At 51.6% G+C, this 14,159-nt stretch overlaps 1 protein-coding gene across 3 annotated transcripts in view; it reads left to right on the top strand.

The window, feature by feature from the left end:
• Positions 1–9,378, top strand: part of INTS10 (integrator complex subunit 10) — a 31,196-nt gene extending 21,818 nt beyond the window's left edge. The window contains exons 14-18 of one of the 3 annotated variants that reach the window (XM_052661268.1): positions 1,299–1,378; positions 2,987–3,149; positions 4,293–4,386; positions 7,034–7,111; positions 9,094–9,378. In XM_052661268.1, coding sequence (XP_052517228.1) covers positions 1,299–1,378; positions 2,987–3,149; positions 4,293–4,386; positions 7,034–7,111; positions 9,094–9,250 — 572 coding nt within the window. In that variant the 3' untranslated portion in view covers positions 9,251–9,378. Of the gene's footprint in view, positions 1–1,298; positions 1,379–2,986; positions 3,150–4,292; positions 4,387–7,033; positions 8,162–9,093 lie in introns of those variants that run through there. The other 2 variants (XM_052661269.1, XM_052661267.1) reach the window with 2 other exon arrangements.
• The last annotated feature ends 4,781 nt before the right edge of the window (positions 9,379–14,159 follow it).

The following is a 14,159-nucleotide window of genomic DNA, read 5'->3' as shown; positions in this document are numbered from 1 at the left end:
TTACCCCAAGGCAGGAAGCTGCAACAGTGTGGACACAGTCAGGGCTCAAACCCTGGTTCGACTGCACACGCTGTGGTCTGTAATCCTGCAGTTAGTTCATCTGGACATCTGTAAAGTGAAAATGCTGGTACTGTGTTTACTGAAAAACCCACACACAAGTGGTCCCATGCAGTGCAAACCTGTGCTGGTCCAGAGCCAGCGGTGTGAACACGTGTAAGTGCGTGTGCATAGGGTCCACACGAAGGCAGCGTCTCTGTTTTTTGCTGCTTCTTGCCCTTGAAGTAGAGAAGGATTTAGGATATAAGGAGCACACACCATAAAGGAAAGGACTAAAATCTTGGTGTGAAAAACAGCCACTGCTCTCCAAGTATGTAGAAATATATATACATATATATAAGAATATTTATCTCAGTGCTGTTTGTAATGGTGAAAAATGGGAAATCCCAGTGTTAAACAGAAAAGAACAGATAAATCAGTGGTGGTCTGTGTTACCAACAGAACATTGTGTAACATGGAAAACCAACAAGCTGGAGTCACAGGTGTCATCCTGCAAACAGCGGAGGGATGTGCAGGCTGAGACACCATCTGTACCGCAGACTGGAAACATGAGGAACGTTCCTCTGAGGTGTATGGATACAGATTCCTGCCTGACAAGTGCGCAGTGTACGTAGGAATGCTGAGCCCCTCATTCAGAAGAGCCCTTACCTCCAGGGCTTTCCTCATAGCTCAGTTGGTAAAGGATCCGCCTGCAATGCTGGAGACCCTGGTTCAATTCCTGGGTTGGGAAGATCCCCTGGAGAAGGGACAGGCTACCCACTCAAGTATTCTGGTCTGGAGAATTCCATGGAGTGCATAGTCCATGGGGTCACAAAGAGTCCGACATGACTGAGCGACTTTCACTTTCACTTTCTTTCCAGGGAGGGAGGCAGGGATCAGAAGAGGCTCACAGAAGGTGGACTGGATTTGTGATGCTGTGTATGAAAATCTAAAAACTAAACCCAGTGTCAACGTTGTATAAAACTTGAGTGATACAGCACACTGGTGTTTGTGATATTGTCTTGTCATTTTCTGTATATTTTAAAGGTTTCATAATAAAAGGTATTTAAGCAGTTTTAGAAATTTAGATTGAGACATGAAATCCAGAGATGATTCAAAAACCAATTTCACCTTCACTAAATGTAATTGTGGTTTAACTGTGTTTGAGACCATGTGACTGCTGCTTATCCTTTTGTTTTAAGGAAAGCACCTTAATCATCTGCCCCTCTGAGCTCTCTCTGCCTGTTGTGGACTTCTCTTAGGTTCAGATCTGAAGCTTCTGCCATGTACCAGCAAGGCCATCATGCCCTACTGCCTGCACTTAATGTTGGCTTGTTTTAAGGTAAGCTCCACGTTGGTCAGCATGTTACCGTACTGTTCACTCACTCGGTCTGACTCTTGGCAACCCCATGGACTGCAGGAGCCAGGGCCCTCTGTCCTCCACTATCTCCCGAAGTTTGCTCAGACTTACGCATTGAGTCGTTGATGCCATCCAACCATCTCGTTCTCTCTGCCCCTTCTCCTTTGGCCAGCATCAGGGTCTTTTCCAGTCATTCGGGTCTTTGCATCTGGTGGCCAAAGTATTGGAGCTTTAGCATCAGTCCCTTCCAGTGAATATTCACAGTTGATTTATAGGATTGATTGCTGTGATCTCCTCGCAGTTCAGGGGACTCTCAAGAGTCTTCTCTAGCACCACAGTGCTAAAGCATCAGTTCTTCAGCACTCAGCTTTCTTTATGGTCCAACTCTCATGTCCATACATGACTGCTAGAAAAACCACGGCTTTGATTCTGCGGACCTTAGATGGCAAAGCGATGTCTCCGCTTTTTAACAACACTATCTAGGTTTGTCATAGCTTTTCTTCTAAGGAGCAAGCATCTTTTAATTTCATGGCTGCAGTCACCATCTGCAGTGATTTTGGAGCCCAAGAAAATAAAGTCTGTCAGTGCTTCCACTGTTTCATGATTAGCATGAAAGGAATTTAATTCAGAGGGTTGTTCTGATGATCTGGAGTGACTCAAGTTGAGAGCCTTGAGCACACGTTAGTTTAGTCTTTTGACAGCATGCTGGTATAGCGAGGGAAGCAGTTGGAGGAATAAACAAATATTTATTAAACGTTAGCTGCACTAGGCAGAGAAGAGTAGGAAATAACCTCCGTCCTTGAGACACGGTATTACCTATCACTCCAGGTACCAGTGAGGCAGACACGCAGGTGGCCTCGCCTGTCGTGATGTCCAGCGTTTTATGAGTTAGCCTGCAAGTCAGGATGTACTAGGTGCAGCAGAAGTCAGCAGAGGTGCTCTTGGGCTCGGAGAGGGCTGTGAGTTCATCATCCTAGAGCGAGGCCCCCAGAGCTGCGGCGTCTCAGGATGGTTGACGGAACGCAGGGTTGCTGCGGCCGGCCGGGGTCGGATAGGCTGAACGGCCGCCTGCACCCGCCCCGCCCCCCTCACCCCCCGCCCCCGCCCGCCCCCCCCCACCCCCCACCCCTGGCAGCTCCTGAGCAGACGTCTCTGCCTCGGGGCGCCAATCCCCAGCCCTCACTCTTGGTCTGTACCGGGCGGCAGAAGCAGCTTGGATTGACTTTAGGCAGGGCTGCTGATCCCGACCAGGAAGCCCTGTGACGATTTCTCACTTCACGTTCCTGCCTCCTCCCTGCCTGCCCCTTCTCGTCCTCGGGTGTCCTCAGACCTTCTCTCCAAGGGCGCCTCTGGCCCGCCCTCCACCCCCCACCCAGCCCCTTAAGAGAAGTCCCTGAGCCTTCCCTCTGGTGCTCAGCTTCCTCCCGCCTCACCCCACGTTCAGAGCCTCCATCCCCACCTCCGTGACCCACTCCCACCAGGACACCTGCCCGGGCGCTTGGGGGCCGGGTCCCCTGGCTGGGCCCCTCCCCGCCAGTTCCGGTCACCCTGTGACTGCACGCCCCCCCGCCCCCCGCCCTGTGCCCGCAGCTGAGAGCCTTCACGGACAGCAGGGACGACATGGCGCTGGGCCACGTCATCGTCCTGCTGCAGCACGAGTGGCCGCGGGGGGAGACGCTCTTCCTGAAAGCCGTCAGCAAGATCTGCCAGCAAGGGAGCTTCCAGTACGAGAATTTCTTCAATTACGTCACAAGTATCCTTTCCCCTGTCTGAGCAGAAGAAACTCTTTTTTAAAGGATAAACGCATGGGACAAAAATGAGTGAACCCTTTGGGGGAGAAATAGTGGTGTCAGGGATGTGAGGGAGAAAGGAGGAGTGGTGATCTGAGATGGGATCGTGGCTGTCAGTCTTGTGAAAGGAGAGACCTCAGAGAGGAGTCGGGAATGTCAGCAGCCCCGGTCCCTTTTCCACTTCTTCGGAAGGTACCCGGGATGCCTGAGGGCCCCCAGTGGTGGATGGGCTGCCGGACGTGGTCGTTCATTGGCCTCCGTCCGGGGGGGGCCGGGGTCCCTGGTCACAGGTGCGCTGAGCACCCCCCAGAGACGCTGCCCCACCGGCACCTGCTTTCGTGACGGGGAGCGTTGGCCTTGGTCCTGTTGATCAGGGAGAAGCCACCTTAGAATCCAAGGTGTGGTGTTCACACTTGCTTCTCTTACATGCTAGTTTTCATTTGCAAGGAGTCTGACATCCCTCTCCAGGTGCCTAGAGCAGTGTTTCTTAACCTTGGGGTAGAAAAGAAGGCAATGGCACCCCACTCCAGTACTCTTGCCTGGAAACTCCCATGGACGGGGGAGCTTGGTGGGCTGCAGTCCATGGAGTCGCGAAGAGTCAGACACGACTGAGCGACCTCACTTTCACTTTTCACTCTCATGCATTGGAGAAGGAAGTGGCACCCCACTCCAGCGTTCTTGCCTGGAGAATCCCAGGGACAGAGGAGCCTGGTGGGCTGCCGTCTATGGGGTCGCACAGAGTCAGACACGACTGAAGCTGCTCAGCAGCAGCAGCAGCAGCAGCAGCGGCAGCAGCGGCAGCAGAGGTAGAGGGGTGGAAATAACACCCCTCCCACCTCCCCCCCCCCTTTCTTTCATTTCTTATTAAGAAAGCAAAAGGTGTTGCTTTTACAACTGTACAGACTGTTTAACCATCTATATGAAGACCGTAATTCTCTTTGGGAGGGTGTTTGGTTGGCGTAGGAATCGTTGGTTTGGACTCAGGCGGGCCTGGGTTGCTGGTGGGGTGGCCGTGGGCCAGTTGCCCAGGAGCTGCGAGCCCGTGCCGGCCTCCGAGAGAGCAGGGCTCCTGGCTCTCACCTGTGGTTCCCTGACTCTGGCCTCAGATATCGACATGCTGGAGGAGTTCGCCTACCTGAGAACTCAGGAAGGTGGGAAGATCCATCTGGAACTGCTGCCCAATCAAGGAATGCTGATCAAGTAAGCACCCCCATCTCCCGCTCTGTGTGCGTGTCAGAAATGTTTGTAAATTTCTGTAGCTTTCAGACATTTAGTAGGAAGGAATCCAGACAGTCTGTTTTTAAGGTTTGACGCCAGGGATCCTTTTGAACTTGGCATTCCCTTAACTACATTTCTGATGGAAGCGTGTTTAAATTGGGGTAGTTCTGTCACTTTTGATACTTTTTTCACCAGACGAAAGTCTCATTCACGGAATCTTTTTCCTTCTAAAACGTACAGACTGATCCTATAATTTCTGATTAGAACACTTTTCATTAAGAAAAGCCATGCTTTGTCACAGTTGTGCTGGATTAGGAAAAACCTGCAGACTTGATTTACACACTGAACTTGGGTTTCAGTGGTGATTCAGGCCCTCCCCAGCAAGCCGCCCGCTCACATCAGGTGCCCCCCCCCACCTCTGCAGCGAGGCTGGGGCTTGGTCTGGGCAAGCCCCCCTACACCTGAATGAAGTCAGTGACCATTTATGATTTTTAAATAGCTCATGACCCCCGCTTCTGCCCTCCAGTCCTCATCGCAGTGTGGACAGTGCATCCTCTCCGCTGTAGATGGCCACGCATGGTGTGACGTGTGGTTCCCCTCCGCGTCCTGCACGGTCCGCGTGTGCAAGTCAGGGTCACCGTCTCTGCAGGAGACCGAGACCCGAGTGAGGGCCAAGTGCTGTCGAGGCTCAGACCAGCTCCTTTTCCTCCCTCGTGAGAGGCACAAGTTTCCAGTTGAAAGCGGGAATTTGCATCTTGTTCCATCCATGGAGGGTGTTAGAAATGCCAGGAGAGGGAAGTGAGAGGCGTTCCTTCTGGATTCCCTAAACCTCAGGGTTGGGCGCAGCCCGCATGGCGTCCTGTCAGGAATGGGAAGATGCGGCGAGGGGGTGTGCTTGTCCTTCACCTTGCAGATGTCGCTAAATATTCTGAGGATTTCGCATGCAGACACAAGGCCTGTACACATTAGCTGCCTTAGGCAAGTGCGCCAGATGGCTCACTTAGCTTCCGTTAGCTTCCCTTGAACCTGGGGAAGATAACTGCCTGATTCAAAATATTCTTAATGGTGTTTGAGAACAAAGATGGCTTTTTGACACGGGAGCCTAGGTGACCCGTTTTGTGTTGTGACTGTCCGGTTTTGAGGCTGGATTCACAAACATAACTTTGAATAACTTTTCCTTTAATTCCCATGAACACACACCATACAAACTGTCATAATATAGAGACAGCCTCAGCTGAATCAACTCCATTTAGTTAAGGTTAAACCTAAGTTGAACAATCTTCCCACCACTAAGCTGATGCTCAGCTGTGGAAGGTGTCAGACGGGGTTCTCAGACAATCAAGACTGACCCTTCCTTCAGCCAGTTCTATTGAGCTGCTCAAGATGTGGGGATGTGCAGACCAGCTCTCGGACAAGAGTGAAGGCCGGGGCTGTTGGACAGCCAGCATGACTGACTGTGGGGTGTTCAGGGCGAGGCAGAGACACAGCAGGCATTTCTAGGCTTTTGAGGATGAACTGTGCCCCGCCCACGGTTAGTATAACCCTTAAGTCTCTTCTAACGCCCTACGCCCTGTAGAAGACCACTCAGCTTCCTAGGAAACCTGCTCCTCCGTCAGGCTGGAAGCAGGCACGGAGGCTCCTGCTTAGTGGGCTGACTGTGTGAGTCTCAGAATTCGCTTGAAACCTGCCTGACAAATTTCTGATGAGAAACTCCTGCAGAGAAGCGGGCCACCTGAGCCAGTTGAGGTACAGTTAGAATCTCGAGTAAAACTATCCCATTCCTTTTTCTTTTGGTTTGCAAACAAATTATCCGCAGCCATTACAGATCTCTCGGGGGGGCCCCGCAGCTGAGTGCGGAGATGCGGGGGAGCAGAGGCCAGCCCCTCCTCACCCCAGGCCTGGGCGAGGCCGGCCTGTCCATCCTGGTGTGGGGCGAGTGCCGGGGCCTGATGGCAGGAGGGACCAGCTTGGGTCTGTGCTCTGCAGGTCGCCCTCTCGTATCTGAAAGAGAGAAGCTTCCCCGCGGACGCTGGCTGTGCCCTGGAGGCACTCGGCTGAGCGACCCAGACGCTCCGTCCCCGCGGGTGCCCTGAGCTGGGTGCAGGCCGGTGCCCTGGCCAACGTGCGATTGTTACAGCACCCTGCAAAGCCGCGGCCCAGACTCACGTTGTCCCCCTCCCGTTCCTTTTCTCGCTACCTTGTGAACTTTAAACTCAGCCTTTACCAAAAACACGGCCAGTCCCATCCGCCTTCTCAGAAGGGCCTCTTACACGTGGGGCTTCAGTCCCATCAGCGATGGTTCAGAAACGTCGCCAGGTTGCTCTGTGGGACTGGCGTGGTCACGACAGGAGTGGGGGCCTGCCCCTCTGTGGCCGTCTCGGGGCACCGCACCAGCCTCTTCCCCGGCGCCCCTTCCACACCAGATCTCAGTGGGCTGAGCCTGGGCCTGGGCGCGCGTGCAGCTGGGGGGCCCTGTCCTCCTGAAGCCGCCGCGCGGGGCCCAAGGCTGCCAGCCGTGTGCAGCCAGCCCCCTCCCCCCGTCTCATGCGTTTTCTCTGGAGTGTTGTTTTTTAAGTGCAGGCTGAGTCGGTGTGGGTGTTTGAATGCCGCTGTTTGCTGTTTTTTAAAGGCCTTCTAGCCCTCCCATGGGGTTACTGCAGCAGGAATTCTTCCCTGTGCTTCAGCCCAGCATACAGACTGCCGACAGGTACCACACGGACACGCCTGCTCATAGTGTGCTGTTTGTTGACATGTCTTACCGCCCATGGATTCCAGCTCTTCGTTCCTCGGTGCCCTTTTTTCATGCTTTATTTAATTTTTTAATTTGTTCCGCATTCCTTGGCAAGCCATCTGGTTGTAATATTGTTAACATTTCTTATTTTTTCCATAAGTTGCCAGTGTTTTTGTGTTCAATTTAAAAATCATTATGGATCTGGAAATAAGTGAACATTATATGAAAGTGTGTCAGATTAAGCACACATCAGATCAGGCACTGAACTACGACTCTCTTTTCATAAAGCCTAAGGCATTTGGTGATAAATGTTTAAGGATAGCGAAACTCAGAAGTAAATTTTTATTATGGGATTTCCAAATTCATGCCCAGGGTTGAGGGTTCGGCCTCAATGAGCTGGCTTTAGCAGAGTTATTTTCCTGACACTGACCTCACCTTTCTGAATTGAAAATAACTGGTAGGCAGGACACCGCATTTATTAACTGGTTTATCCTGGTCTTAAACCACAAAAGCTAACTCATTCTCTTCATCCAAACTTACCAGAGCAATAGAAACGCTGATAGAAATATAATTGAGTTGTACTGCTCTTCATGTATGGAAACAGTCTGGCCTTGGGCCCATGCCCAGCGGCACACGGCGTTTTGTGATTACCAGCATGAAGGGGAGCCTTTGGTTGGAGGCACCCATGCCCTTCACTCAGGGTCTGCAAACACCAGTGTCTTTCACTGGGTCAGAGGGCGGGTGCTTAGGGCTGCAGGCTGGGTCCCCCAAGAGCCGCATCTCAGGGTAGCACAGAGGGGCTGTTTGTGCCCCCAGTGGGGCTTACTGACCCTTTGTCCTCCCTGCCGAGGCCAGCCGCCGGACCCGGCTAGAAGTGTCCACGGAGCCCCGAGTCTGGCCTGGGCTGTGCTGTTGAGCGCTGTGCGGCTCTGTTCGCTGCCCACGGGCGTGTAGAGCGGCCTGTAGTGCAGCACTCTTCTAACCAAGCCTGGGTTTTTTATTTCCCCTTCTGTTACACTGCAGCTCTTCACTTCTATTGTTCTTACTTTATATGATTCAGGTTTTAAAAACAGAAACATTTTAAGAGTGGTCTCAAACCTTTTAATTTTGGCCAGTACTCTCAAAGTCTAGTTTTAAATCCCTGTGCCTGTCTGAGGGGAGTTAGGCAGAGGGATGGGAATGGGGGCGCCTTGTGTTGGTCTGAATCCACCCCATCACCCAGCAGGTGGTTACAACTCCTTTCCTCTGACTTGAACCCATTGAACTTTGCTAGGTGTTTCTTTTCCTTTCTTCATGTTGGTGTCCGGGGTCCCTCTGTGACGCCCTTCTCTGAGGCACACCCTCCAGGGCACCCTGAGCGACCCGCCTGTGCTTCCCCAAGCGAGGGCTCCTGGGCCCCCCCAGACCTCGAGGAGGCTCTCCTTCAGGGACTCTGCTCCCCTGTGTCCGTGCCAGACCTGCATCTCAGGATCCCAGCTGTGCCCACTTCCTGCACATAGGTCTGGCATCGCGGGGAGCAGAGTCGTGTTGGTGACCCAGGCTGTGCAGGGACCCCAGCCGGGGGTTACAGCCGCAGCCCCGCCTGGGCGACCTGCCCCCCGAGGCCAGCCTGGCTGGGCCTGAGAGCCGTGTGGCCTGAGCAGTGAGCCCCGTGTCACCGAACCGTGTGCGAGTCGGGAGCCCACTGTCAGAGCTGCGGGAGCCAGAGGCAGGCAGGCAGCGTCTCGCTGGACCTGCTCAGGCATGCAGAACAGCCTTGTTCCGAGTGGGGAAGGTGACGCTCCGGTTCTGAGTCTTTCCGAGAAGAACCGGGCGGGGGGTGCTGTTTGGTCAGGGCGTTTTTCTTTCCAAAGCTCTCCGCTAGGTTTGAGGCAGGCTGTTCTCCTGCCCCGGGACCGCGGACCTGTGCGGCCGTGCTAACCAACCGTCCGTTTGTCTCCCTGTCGCCGCCCCGCCAGGCACCACACGGTCACCCGGGGCATCACCAAGGGCGTGAAGGAGGACTTCCGCCTGGCCATGGAGCGCCAGGTGTCCCGCTGCGGGGAGAGCCTGATGCTGGTGCTGCACAGGTTCTGCGTCAATGAGAAGATCCTGCTGCTCCAGACCCTGGCCTGAGGGCCCTCCCGGAAGGGAGCCTCCGGGTTCTGACTCCTCGGTCACTTAGAAGTAGTTCCCAAGAGTCTGAGAAGCTATTTCTATTTTTGTCACTTTTTGGGGTAATTTTTGTAAAACAAAAGAACTTGTTTTGTAAATAAATTGGGGTGTTTGTTTTTACTTTTTAATTCTTATAAGTGTATGAACAAGAGTGTCTTTTATTTAGAAAGACATTTCATTCCACGACCTCAAGATTTTCTTTTGCACAGTTAGGCTTTGGTGACTATTAGGTATCAACACCTAGACCTTTTCCTTCAGCAAGTTTTAATACTGAAAACCTTCATGCCAGAATGAACGAGAGTGAACTTCCACTGAAGGTGCTGTGGGGGCCAGGGTGGGGTCCTGCCCAGAGGCCCACGAAGGGTGTGGAGGACGCCTCCCCGGCCCTGCAGTCCCCAGGCCGCTGACGCCCAGAGCCAGAGGGCCTACCCACCAGCCCAGCTCCAGCTGACCTCTCCTTTCCGAGTACCAGGGATGAGTTCCTGCCTCTGCCTCGGGCCTGCCGTGGGAGCAGGCACTGGCCTTTCCCCCCGGGTGGTTGTAAAGATGGAGAGGGACGAGCTTGGGACCAGGGCTTCCTGCCTCTAAGTCCAACACTGGTGTCCGGTTGGTTTCTGTCCCTGTTTCTGAAATATCTCAGGTGAGCATCACATGAACAGTTGTTTCACGGGAACCTGTAGAATGAAAGAGCTAAGAAGTTCAGTCACTACTGGCGACGCAGGTCCACTGGCTGCACGTGCAGCAAGCCAGATGCTGAGGTGCAGCGGTCTGCAGCCAGGTGAGGCAGGAGAACAAGTCTCGGAGCCGCCCGCCAAGGGTGAGGGGCACGTATAGTGTGAGCAGGGCGGCCGCAGGCACGGGGACAGGTGAAGCGATGGCTCTTCTGTGCGGGGGCACCTCAGCTCCTGTTGTGGCACATTCCCACCAGAGGCCCCGAGAGCGACCTGAGGGTGGAGGCTTCTGATAGCAGAGGGCCATTCACAGGAACCCCACACGGCCCCACCTTCAGGGTTCCGGGTCCCAACCAGGCTTAGCTGCCTTGTGCTGGGCAGGAGCTAACTCCAGGCTCCCGGGCTGCAAGAGGCCAGGAGGCTGTGCATTTAAAGAGGAGGAACAGAAAACAGATAACCAAACTGGGCTTGTTGAGGGAAAACAGGCCACAGGTGGAGCAGTTTTAATGTGTTCCCTTCGCTGGAGTCCTGTGAGAGAAACTCAGGAACTTGTTAGTCACCAGTTTTGGTCAACCCTCTAGAGAGTGAAAAAGTTGGCTTAAAGCTCAACATTCAGAAAACAAAGATCATGGCATCCAGTCCCATCACTTCATGGCAAATAGTTGGGGAAACAATGGAAACAGTGTCAGACTTTATTTTGGGGGGCTCCAAAATCACTGCAGATGGTGACTGCAGAGACGCTTGCTCCTTGGAAGGAAAGTTATGACCAACCTAGATAGCATATTCAAAAGCAGAGACATTACTTTGCCAACCAAGGTCCATCTAGTCAAGGCTATGGTTTTTCCAGTGGTCATGTATGGATGTGAGAGTTGGACTGTGAAGAAAGCTGAGTGCCGAAGAAATGATGCTTTTGAACTGTGGTGTTGGAGAAGACTCCTGAGAGTCCCTCGGACTGCAAGGAGATCCAACCAGTCCATCCTAAATGAGATCGGTCCTTAGTGTTCATTGGAAGGACTGATGTTGAAGCTCAAACTCCAAAACTTTGGCCACCTCATGCAAAGAGTTGACTCATTGGAAGACTCTGATGGTGGGAGGGATTTGGGACAGGAGGAGAAGGGGACGACAGAGGATGAGATGGCTGGATGGCATCACCGACTCAATGGACATAAGTTTGGGTGATCTCTGGGAGTTGGTGATGGACAGGGAGGCCTTGCGTGCTGCGATTCATGGGGTTGCAAAGAGTTGGACACGACTGAGCAACTGAACTGACTGACTAGAGCATGGCTTCATTACTTGGCATAAGAAGTTTATATAAAGGGGCTTCCCTGGTGGTCTGGGGGTTAAGCATTCACCTTGCAATGCTAGGGGACACAGGTTCAGTCCCTGGTTGGGGAATTAAGATCCCGCATGCCACAGGACAGCTAAGCCTACTCACTGCATGAGCCCAACTAAGACCTAACACAGCCAAACAAACAAGTGTTTTTTAAAATATTTTTTAAAAATGACCATACTGCTCAAGACAGTCTACAGATTCAATGCAATCCCTATCAAATTACCAATGGCACTTTTCCACAAAACTAGAACAAAAGCTTTAAAAACTTGTATGGAAACACACAAGACCCCACCCAAATAAGCCAAAGCCATCATAAGAAACAAAAACAGAGCTAGAGGAATCTAGTTCCCTGACTTAAGACTATACTACCAAGCTACAGTCATCAAAACAGTATGGTGCTGGCAAAGAAACAGACACACAAGATCAATGAATGGTACAGGATACAAAGCCCAGAAATAAGCCCATGCACCTATGGTTAATCTATGACCAAGGAGGCAAGAATATGAAATGGAAAAAAGGCAGTCTCTGATATGTGGTGCTTGGAAAACGACAGCTACACGTAGAAGAACAAAGTCAGAACATTCTTAACATCATACACAAATATCAACTCAAAATAGATTAAAGACCTAAATGTAAGACCAGATACTATAGAACTCTCAGAGGGAAATATAGGCAAAACATTCTTTGACATAAATCATAGCAATACCTTTTGGATCTATATCCTAGAATAACAAAAAAAAAAAAATGAGACCTAATTAAAACTTTTTGCACACAAAAGGAAACCATAGACAGGAGGAAAAGATATCCCAGAGAACACATTTGCAAATGATAACAACTGACAATCTTCAAAATATAGAGACACCTCACACAACTTAATACCAAATCACATAACCCAGTCAAAAACCGGGCAGACATTTCTCCAAAGATGACTGATGGCCAAGAAGCACATGGAAAAAATGCTTGATATCACATATTATTAGGGAAATGCAAATCAAAACTACAATGAGGTATCACCTCACACCAGTCAGAATGGCCATCATCAATAAGTCTACATGTAAGTGCTGGAGAGGGTGAGGAAAAGGGAACCCTCCTCCCTGTTGGTAGGAATGTAAATTAGTGCAGCCACTATGAAGAACAGTGTAGAGGCTCCTTAAAAAACTAAAAATAGAGCTACCATATGACCCAGCAATCCCCAGGAAGCAACTAAGCCCGTGTGTCACCGCCACTGAGCCCGTGCTCTAGAGCCTGGGAGTCGCAACAAGAGAAGCATCGCAGTGAGAAGCGCAAGCACTCCAGCGAAGAGTAGCCCCCGCCCTCCGCAGCTAGAAAAAAGCCCAGCAAAAAAGGAAAATGAGGGTCAGTCCCTGGGTCAGGAAGGTCCCCTGGAAGAGGAAATGGCAACCCACTCCAACATTCTTGCCTGGAGAATCCCATGGACAGAGGAGCCTGGCAGGATACAGTCCATGGGGTCACAGAGTCAGGCATGACTGAAGGGACTTGGCGCACACACACCACTTAACAAGCCAAGCAACATATGGAGTTTAATCAGATAGACGAAAATTTCTTATGTATCAAAGTGGAAAGGTGTGACCACTGGCAAGATAAAATGCAACAAAGAACAGCCATGAAAGGTGGGAAAAACAGAACTGACCTCTGCAGAGGTCCTGAAGATCAGGACAGAATCCCACTGGCCCTGAGATGGTAACAAACTCTGTGGGAAGCCATGTGCTCAGCCCCCTGAGACGGAGGCCAGCTGTCCTGACAGCTGTGCTCAGGCTGGGTTCTGCCAAGGAGAGCCGGGAGGCTGGCTGCTTCTGCAAGTCTGCACATCCGCAATTAAATCAGGCGTTATGGAGTCAGAGGCATCTTATGACACGATGCAAACATGTAGCATGTCTAATCAACTTTGAATTTGGAAATGCATTTAGCAAACAGTGTAAGAGAAAAACAATGTATGGGAATGCCCAAGAAAAACTGATTATGGGGAGAAAAATGTTGGCTCGCCTCATCTGTGAAAAGAGGTTACACAAACACACAACTGAAGACTGCCCCTGGCTGTGCGTTTTCCCGCCTAATTTCAAACTCTAAACAAAAGTTGTGTTTAAAACCTGCACTGCATTGTTCTAGGGTTGTGGCTCTACTGCTTAGGATTTTTTTTTAAAGCTCTTCCCCTGGATTTTTACAGTTGACGGAAACCTCTTCTGAAAGGCAGTTTGAGATGTTCAGAAAATTTCTCAAAGTCCGTTTGCCACTCCTGTTTATTTGGGATGACATTAAAGGAAAAATAAAAGCTAGTATGTTGACTTTTATTTAAGCTGATACTGGGTGACACAAACTCGATTACCATGCATTCATGAAAGAGGTCTTTTATGGGCCAGAGTGAAGGGAGGCAAAGTATAAGAACAGCAACTTACTAACTTCTATTATAAAGAGGAATTAGGAATATACATGGCGCAAATGAAGACACGATGTTAGGTTACGATGGCCCTGCTACAGAACAGCACGTTGCTTTGTTACTCAAGGATTCCACCTGACTTCCCCCAAAGATGCCCTGTGATGGGTGTTTTCTGCAGCCAGCACTGCCTGGGGGCGTCCCCACCCCTCCCCAGGGAGATGCCAGCTGTCCCCACTCAGCCCGGGCCCAGCCAGGCCAAGCTCCCTGTCATGTCTGGTCTTGCAGAATCTGGGGAGGGTTTTCCGGCCAATAACATTAGTTGCCACCGAGGGAACGCCTGCTCCCTCCCGCGTGGAGCTGAGTGTGTGCAGCCGAGTGCGTGCAGCCATCCTGATGGCGATGGGGCAGCATCTGGGCCTTGGGGTTGAACTGGGGCCTGGAGCTGAGTGTGTGCAGCCGAGTACGTGCAGC

The sequence above is a fragment of the Budorcas taxicolor genome, chromosome 24, assembly GCF_023091745.1.
Source record: "Budorcas taxicolor isolate Tak-1 chromosome 24, Takin1.1, whole genome shotgun sequence".
NCBI classification, from domain to species: domain Eukaryota; kingdom Metazoa; phylum Chordata; class Mammalia; order Artiodactyla; family Bovidae; genus Budorcas; species Budorcas taxicolor.
This window is presented reverse-complemented; position numbering and strand designations above follow the sequence as displayed.